Genomic DNA, 9,375 nt, shown 5'->3' on the forward strand with positions numbered 1-9,375 from the left:
TTCCCACACATGACTGCTTTTGCTGGAAGCCCACACCCATAGATGCTTCGGGGACATGGGTGTGGAGTCCTCTCAGTGAGGACACACTTGTCCATGTACACATATCACTCGTGCTCAAAGGTGAGTGGCTGGCACAAGGATAAGTCCCATTTGGATCCAGTGATCCCATACAAAACTAGATCAAGGATTCTCTCCAGATGAGGAAGCCCACAGCAGGCTTGTCTTTTGCATTGTTTACGTGGTTCTGGGGACCAACACCCAGGGCTTCACACACGCCAGGCAAACACTAGCCCAGAGCTCCAGTCCCAGACCGTTAAGCAGTCTAGAGCCAGAACAGCTTTCCATTAAGGTGGTGTCCTTAGAGCCACATAAGGAAAATGTCTCTCATTATGGCTGTGCTGTTTTTCCTGTGAGTCTGGAGCCACCCGATGAGAACTCTCTTAGGACTTCTGACCAAGACATGTAGACACTAGCTCCGTGCTAAGGATGAACCCAATAGTCTGAAAATGAGGACCGTGCAACAGACCCAGAGACCAAAGGGAGACCCCGGAATAAGGGTCCATTTCTCGGCTTGGATCAGTTAGGAGGACCCTAAGTCTTGTGATGACCATACTAGTGCTGAGGTCACACTGTTTACACAGTCCCACATCATATACACATTCTACACGGATGCTCCAGCTCCCCGTACACGCACGCTGCATGCATCTTCCCATCCATCAGAAGACGTTGTCAATGTTGTTCACAGACATTGGAAAATCCTACTGTTCTCAGACCACATTTGTGCACAGAAATCAAAGCACCCCTTTGCAGCCCACACACCACACTGGCCTGTACATACACGATACCCACACAGAATTCTCAAACAAAACTCCATGACTCCTTTCCAAGCCAGTGGGACCTGTGCACACCTCCCCAACCTCTTGCTCCACCCACATCCCTGCCGCAGCTCGACCTGCCTTCTCTGACACCACCTATTTTCCAATAACCCATTTCCAGGCGTGGGAAACTTTTTTTCGGGTCTCTGATAGAGGAAGCCCACAAATTCTTCTGTTGCTGCCATATCTACCCTACACACCAAAGTCATCCCTCATTCCCTAGCCTGTCTCTACAGACCCAGCGAGGGAGAAAGTCACCGTAGGCAACCTTCTGCCTGAGCCCTGGGGGTGCTGGCAATAACAGCTGTCCCCGGAGGATGCGGAGGGAAGGGGGAAAGGTGCTGGCTCGGTGCAGAGCTGGGGGGCGCCGGGGAACAGAATGACATCTTCGGAGTCTGGGGCGGCGGCTGAGCCCCAGGCTGAAGCGCACGGAGCTGTCCGTTCAGCACCATCGCGCGGCTCGGGGCTCTGGGCCCTCCGCAAGGCGCACGGGCTCTGTTCCCACCCCCGCTCCGCGGGCGCCTGCGGCGTGGGCTCCTGCCTCTCTTGGCGGGTGAGGGGCGCGCGGATCGGAAGAGGGGGGCTCCACGAGCGCCGGGGCCACGCAGCCACCTGTGAGCCTCTCGCGGCTGCAGGCGGCGGCGTGTGGGGCCCGAGACTGAAGGAGGCGCACGGCGGACCCCGCCTGCCCGGTGGCGGGGCACACACACAGGCGCACACATCCACATCCTCGCACCCGCGCGCACTCGCGCAGCCAGCCTGCGGCGGCCACCGCGGTGATGCTCGCCAGCAGGTCGGGGAAGTTTCCCGCCGGCCTCGGCCGCGGGCGCCGGTGCACCCAGGTAAGCGCTTCCAGAACGTGCAAGGCAAGCCAGGGGAAGGCGCAGCGCACGCGGCCCGGGGGCACGGCGCCAGAAGGGCGCGGGGATGGGGGTGGGGAGGGGGCTGGAAAGGGGATCGGTCCTTGCAGGCTGAAGACTGGGACGCCGAGTTGACCCTCTTCCCCCTGGGCCCAGATTTACGGACTGGAGCGGTGAATTTCCCCGCCCCCTCCCAAATCTCCTCGCCCCCTTCTTGGCCCAGCCCTGCGATGCGCATCTCAGCTTGGGTCCCGCCTGTCTGCGGCGAGAGGGCGGGGGCGTCTCCTTGGTCTGCTCACAGGCAAGGTCAGCACGCAGCCCCCCCCCCCCCCTCCCGGGCTCTCAGAGCCGTTGGACGCTATTCCGGGGAGGAGGTGGAGGCCCGACTATACTCGTAGAAACGAACACCCTTGCCTTGCCTTGGGAAGGGGTCAACCCCCATAGAACCATTCCAGCACCCCAGTGCCCAACCGCACACAGAGACCCTGCTGGAGAGGACTGGGCCCGCCAGAGGAGGGTGGGGAGAAGGAAAAAGAGAGGCTGGGGTGGGGAGTGCCGGCGCTCACACCGATGCGGTTCCCTCCGCTTTCAGGTGTAGCGCCCCCGCGCGGCGCGGGCGCCTGGGCATCTCCAGCATGACCCGTCAGAGCCTGTGGGACGTGTCCGAGGCCGACGTCGAGGATGGAGAGATCCGCGTCAATGTGGGCGGCTTCAAGAGACGGCTGCGTTCCCACACGCTGCTGCGCTTCCCTGAGACGCGCCTGGGCCGGCTGCTCCTCTGCCACTCTCGAGAGGCGATTCTGGAACTCTGCGATGACTATGACGACGTCCAGCACGAGTTCTACTTCGACCGTAACCCTGAGCTCTTCCCTTACGTCTTACATTTCTACCACACCGGCAAGCTTCACGTCATGGCTGAGCTGTGCGTTTTCTCCTTCAGCCAGGAGATCGAGTACTGGGGCATCAATGAGTTCTTCATCGACTCTTGCTGCAGCTATAGCTATCATGGCCGCAAAGTGGAACCTGAGCAGGAGAAGTGGGACGAACAGAGTGACCAGGAGAGTACCACGTCCTCCTTTGACGAGATCTTGGCCTTCTATAATGATGCTTCCAAGTTCGATGGGCAACCCCTGGGCAACTTCCGCAGGCAGCTGTGGCTGGCACTGGACAACCCGGGCTACTCAGTCCTAAGCAGGGTCTTCAGCGTCCTTTCCATCTTGGTGGTGTTGGGATCTATCATCACCATGTGCCTCAATAGCCTGCCCGACTTCCAAATCCCTGATAGCCAGGGCAACCCTGGTGAAGACCCCAGGTTCGAAATCGTGGAGCACTTTGGCATCGCCTGGTTCACATTTGAGTTGGTGGCCAGGTTTGCTGTGGCCCCTGACTTTCTCAAGTTCTTCAAGAATGCTCTAAACCTTATTGACCTCATGTCTATTGTCCCCTTTTACATAACTCTGGTGGTGAACCTGGTGGTGGAGAGTTCGCCTACCTTGGCTAACTTGGGCAGGGTGGCTCAGGTCCTGAGGCTGATGAGGATCTTCCGGATTCTCAAGCTGGCCAGACACTCCACTGGCCTTCGCTCCTTGGGAGCCACCCTGAAATACAGCTATAAGGAAGTGGGGCTGCTCTTGCTCTACCTCTCGGTGGGGATTTCCATCTTCTCCGTGGTGGCCTATACCATCGAAAAGGAGGAGAACGAAGGCCTGGCTACCATCCCCGCCTGCTGGTGGTGGGCTACCGTCAGTATGACCACTGTGGGGTACGGTGATGTGGTCCCAGGGACCACAGCCGGGAAGCTGACGGCCTCTGCCTGCATCTTGGCAGGCATCCTGGTGGTGGTCTTGCCCATCACCTTGATCTTCAATAAGTTCTCCCATTTTTACCGGCGCCAAAAGCAACTTGAGAGTGCTATGCGTAGCTGTGACTTTGGAGATGGAATGAAGGAGGTCCCTTCAGTCAATTTAAGGGACTACTATGCCCATAAAGTTAAATCCCTCATGGCAAGCCTGACAAACATGAGCAGGAGTTCACCCAGTGAACTGAGTTTAGATGATTCTCTCCATTAGCTGGGAGCGTTGGTCATCCTCAGACATACATTGCCGATCTGCTTCTTGCACCTTCGGCACAGTCCAGGCACTGTAGGGTTATGGCATAAGGAGTCATTCTGACCCTGGAGGGAGAGCTGCATGGGATATGAGCCCTAGGTTGTTTTTGCAATGTTTGGAGGATTGCATTTTTTTAGAGGATGGTGTGTCTAACACCATGCCTTTGCACCTTTCAGTGAAATGACACTCACTGGTCTTTGCATCATGGGCATAAAATGTTCATCTTTCTGCCAGATGAGTATCTAGAATGCTGATTTATCTGTCCTCTGTGTGCACTATTCTAGTGTTTATGCCCCAGTATTATCTGTGAATAGAGTCGTCTGTGCTCGTATTTCTGAGGTTGTTGTGTGAACTCTATATAAAAAGCCCCGGCAAGTCTGTCCAGTGGAAACACAACTGTCTATGATGTCAGCAAGGATATCATGAGATTTGGACCACAACCTTGTGAAAACAGAATCTCAATTATTTATCCATTGCTTTCATTTAATTTTAATACCAAAACAGAAAGATTGTAAGCTAAGCACACTTGACCAATGCAAGTCTTCTTTCTACTTGGTCTTGTCCTTGTGACTTGCATGGATACGCCAGTCAGTTTTTAGAAAGATGTGTATAGATGTGTATCTCCTAAGTGTCAGTGTAAGAGAATGTTATTCAGTCCACATGTAGTAAAGACTAAATGTTTTTCCCTAAGCGGATAGATTACGGAAGGGACTTTAGTTAAACATGGCCCACACCCCAAGATGCTATAAACAGAGTTCATGTAGGCTAAGCCCTTTCATTGACAGTCAGGCCTCTATTTCTTCTGGAGGAATCATAGAGGCATTTATTTCTGGCTGGGATTCCTAATCCAGGCCATTTTGACCAAAGTTTGCTGTGTCTTGGTATTAGCATGTTTTTCAAGAATTTCTTTTTAGAGATGTTTAGGAATAAGGTTGTACGTCTTTCTCAACTAGAACAGGTTAGTGTTGCATTGTCGTCGTGAGGTGAGCATTGTTAGGTTGCTAGCAAGGGCAGTAGCTTAAACATTTTCTTGCCTGCTCTTAAAGCTCATAAAATGACAGCCCTTTTATTTCCAAGCAGAATTCTCTTTAGGTAGTTTTGCTTCTAGGATACAGGAGAGTATGTACGATGTTTTGATTGCCTTGAGTTCCTGCTGGGACATGGAAGCCTGGTAGTACAGAAACATATTCAAGATACAGACATGCGTGAAGGCAGCGTGGCTGATCCAAGCCCTGGGGTCTTATTTCCATTGCAATTGCAGGGTTTTCTTGTATGTGTGTGTGTGTGGGGGGCGCGGTAGAGGCCAGAAGAAAAGAGTTATAAAGCCAAAAACTACTTACTTCATAAAACATAAATAACTGTGAATTTCTTAAAAACCTTAAAGCTAGTCAGGAAACCTTTCAACCTATTAAGCTTCATTGAAGGGTTGCCGCTGTTTCCTTTTCCACACACCCTGCTCCTCTTCTGCAGCTCGTCAACATAACACAGTAGGAAGGGAAGTTGGGCCCCTCTTAGGATAATTCTTTCCCAGCATCCTCTACATAATCTGATGGTTTTCCGGTGGCTTTCGTTATTGTTAAGTCTTTGGCAAGGCTATGGAATCTAGGGATCCAAATATGGAGATAAACAGACTTTTTATCCAAAGTCTGGACCTACTCTTAATTGGTCCATTTTGTGTTTTAGTCGGGTAAGGATAATCCACACCTCACGAGAGTATGGAGTGGATCTTCTCAGAGGGCATTGTGTTCTAGTAGTTGTCATGGCTACTACAGTGTGGGCGATTTGTTGGATGAATGCACTGGCCACTTAATGTCCTTGAGCCTCCAGTTCAAATCTTTCATCAGATTGGAGTCTTATTGGAGGGGGGGCAAAGGGTGGCAACCTTCTAGTGCCTCCATGCAGACACACTATGTGTGTTATTCCAAAGCAGCAGGATGTGAGATAACCTGAAGAACCTGCCGAGGAGTCAGAGGACCAGGCATGTTTTCTGGAGTTTACAAGGGAACTTTTGTTGTTGGCTAGTGTCCTCAGCCCTGGGAGACAGAACATTATAAAGCGTCCCAGATGCCCTGAAGGCAGGTGATAGCAAACCTGCCAAGGCTGCTGATACAAGGTAATGGCATGGCAGCCATGGTCACTGACCATGATGCTGATACAAAGGAGAGATAAGGCAGGAGGCAGAGTAACAGCTGCTCTCACAAGGACTTTCCTAAATGAGCGGGTTTACCACCAAAAAAGAGAGACCTCTAGTGGGTACCTACGAGGGTACAAAAGCTGGAGCACTTGACTTTTCTTTTTGGTAATGACTTGCTTTATCTGGTGCCTTTCTTTGGGAGAATCCCAAAGTGCTTTAGAAACTTCTTTTAAACATTTCTTGTACATATATGTATACTTGTAAAAGAATATTTCTTTGCTCACCAAGACTTTCAGTCGATCCAGTACATGAAAATTTCCCAGGAGCATTGAGTTCTCCAAGCAGCGGTTTCAGAGACCTCGAGGGAGAACCACCCCAAGGCTGGGACACTGACTTCCCACAGAAGGTGAAGAATGGTGTGGGACTCTGGGAACCCTTCTCTCACCACCAAACCACACCAAGGTATGAAGTTCACAAGTGCTGGCTCAGCAGCAAAGCCTCCGATTGGCCATGTTAGATAATGCCCCGCCACAGCATGTCTCCTGGTAACCAGGGAAGGGCAGGTTAATTTTCTGCCCTGTTCTTGGGAGTAAAATCTACAAAGATTAAGTGACCCCATCAGACTGTCAAAGTGACCTGTAATCAATCCTCCTTTGGTGGGACGTACACAAACACACACACACACACACACACACACACACACACACACACACACACACACAGATGCACGTGTGTCCGGCTTCACTCTTGGCATTTGACCTGCTTTGCTCACGGACATTGTGGAAGTAACACATGTCCGTTACACGGATGCACTAGGCTTAGGCTGTGTTCCCCGTCAGACATCCTCCTTTCCCAGGTTTGCTGCAGAGAAGGGGCGTGTTGAATGCCGAGCTTATGCCTAGCTCATCAGGCAGTAATTGGTGTTTAATATTTGGATTTGTTATTTCTACTTATCACGGCACTCAAATCACTGAACTACCTGTTAATTATTTCTTCATTTCAATGGAAATGATTTGTTCTGCACTTTGGGGTAGCGGCGATCTGTACAGGCTGTGTGGTCTCTACTTAGACTTCACTGGTATTTCTTGTATGTTTTAACAGCATGACTTGTTCCAGGGTTGTAATTTTAAGCATCGAGAACGCTGTATTTGCAATGTCAGTTTTAACACTCATTAACACACTACTGTGCAAGCATCCTGGCGGCTCCACTGCGCCGTTCTATCTGAGCTCTGTGCTTGAAAACCTGTGCCTCAACTCTGGAATGAGGCACAGGACTGACATGTTGAGGATGCCAGCCTTGCAAATGTACAGATTAAACAGAAAACAATTATTTAATTTCCTTAAGGCCCCTCAGTTACACATGGAGCGGCAGAGACAAGGGCACTGGGGAGCAAGGGACTGGACTGCCTGGAAGACTGAACTGGGTTGTTTGTTTTATTTTTTCATGTTTATATGTGTGTGGTGTGTGAATGTTCACACGCGTGTGTGTGTGGTGTGTGTATTCATGTTCACATGTGTGTAGAGGCTAGAGGTTAAAGCTGGTTATTTTCCTCAATGACTATACACCTTATATATGCAGGCAGGTTCTCTCACTTGAACCTAGAGTACATCAGTTTTGCTAGTCTAGCTAGCCAACTTGCTTTGGGAATACTTGTCTCGGCTTCCCATGTGGTAGGAGACCATCCTGCCTCCCCACATTTACATGGGTTTTGGAGATTTAAGTGATGGTCTCCCCCGCCCCAAGGCTGAAATTTCTTCTTGTCAGGCAGCAGGTAAAGGAGCTTTTGCTAAGATATGGAGCTACTAGGTGCTTGGTAGAAGGCTTGTTACATTTTCTTGGGACCCCAGTGGGCCAGAGGCTCCTGAAGGATTTCCTTTTCACTCAGTGCCCTGCTTAGAGCCTCCACAGCCTGCTCTGACAGCCCTGCCCTGTCCCAGAGTGCCAATCTGTCAACCTGGTATGGAGTAACTCAGAGTGTCCAGGCTGCTTGGGTGTGAATATTGTTGGAGGATTTGTGAAACCGACTCTAGTCCTTCCCACCCGGAACTTAGAGGCTGCGGTCTCCCGAGGCCACGGGGGAATCAGTGAGAGGGGCACTGCTTGACTGAACTTTAACTCCTGGCCTTTTGACTTCCCTTTCCTCTGCTTCAGAGTGAGAAAGTTGGGTGAGATAATTCTTAAAGGTGTTTGTTTACCTTGGTATGATGGCAGAAGTTCAGCATGCCTCTCAATGTCTTCCTTAGAGCACAAGAGCTCCCCACATCTCTGATTTATGTTTTAGGAGAGTGGAGGTTTCACCCCTCTTGTGCAGGCAGAGAGGGACAAGGAGAAAGGCTTAGGCCTAGTGTCTGGTTCAAGTACCTTGAGTTTTTAAACAAGCAGCCATTGTCTACCAAAGGCTTTAAGTTATTCATACTTCTTATATGCAATCCAAATTTCTGCTATTAAAAGTTACTAGGCAAAGAGGAGAAACCACATGCATTCCATTTGGCTCACTTTTGTTCTTTGTGAAGCCAGGCAGGTGCTGACCCCTGTTCCAGGACATTACTGAGAGGCTCTTGGTGTGTAGTTCAGATGACTCTCCTGTCTCACAGGTTAACTCACTGCAGGGTGCCGCATTCTGCCTGCATCCCCTGGAAAGCTGAGGTGAAGGTCAGTGCCAGAACCAAGGTGGCACTGACCATGACCCGTGTTCCCATCTAGTAGGGTGTGGCTTGACCCCTCCATCCAAAAGGAGAATAAACATGTATCAGGGATATTTGGACACCAAGATGCTTTACACCTCACAAGGCAAAATACCTGCTCCTCAAACATAACGTGGTCGAAGTTCACCTCTTGTTTTCAGAATCTTTCAGTAGCTTTCTGCCAAGGACATTGGTTCTATTGATATGGCATTGATACTGCAGATGGGAAAGCTGCTTTTCTTCCTTTTGTTATTTCTCAGTGTCACTGTCCTGGCTGGCTTCGCCCACACAGACGACCGGGTTAGCAGCTGACATGGTTCACCCCTGAGTTGTGGAAATTCCTATCAAAGAAAATGAGGATGGGAAGAGGGCAGGAAAAAGAGAGGAAGGAGGGGTAGAAGTTACAGGAGAAAACAAAGAAAAAACAGAGAAAACCGGAGACATGTAGGCAGCATTTAGTGAGATCAGGAAGAGACCAGACAGTCAAGAGACCCTGGGGGAGGTCAGAAAGAAGACAGGAGGATCTCCCCCACCATCTCCCCCTCCCCTTCTTCCCTTCCCCCTCCTCTCTCCCCTCCCCTCCCTCTGTCCCCTCCATTCTACCTCTCCCCCCTCCCCTTTCCTCTCAGTGCAGAGACCTGCACAAAGCCCAGGAGGCAAGGCTGCTGGAAAGTGTGAAGGTAGAGAGGAATATGGTGGGAGTTGGGGGAAGG

General features: G+C 50.9%; 1 protein-coding gene across 1 annotated transcript; it reads left to right on the plus strand.

Moving 5' to 3' along the window:
• The first annotated feature begins 1,603 nt into the window (after positions 1-1,603).
• On the plus strand, positions 1,604-7,316 carry Kcns2 (potassium voltage-gated channel modifier subfamily S member 2). The gene is made up of 2 exons (XM_052747608.1): positions 1,604-1,717; positions 2,328-7,316. Exon 2 carries the CDS (start codon positions 2,371-2,373, stop codon positions 3,802-3,804), a length of 1,434 nt encoding a protein of 477 aa, XP_052603568.1. The 5' UTR covers positions 1,604-1,717; positions 2,328-2,370; the 3' UTR covers positions 3,805-7,316.
• The last annotated feature ends 2,059 nt before the right edge of the window (positions 7,317-9,375 follow it).

This window comes from Peromyscus californicus, unplaced genomic scaffold (assembly GCF_007827085.1).
Source record: "Peromyscus californicus insignis strain IS unplaced genomic scaffold, ASM782708v3 Scaffold_20__1_contigs__length_68692818, whole genome shotgun sequence".
NCBI classification, from domain to species: Eukaryota; Metazoa; Chordata; class Mammalia; order Rodentia; family Cricetidae; genus Peromyscus; species Peromyscus californicus.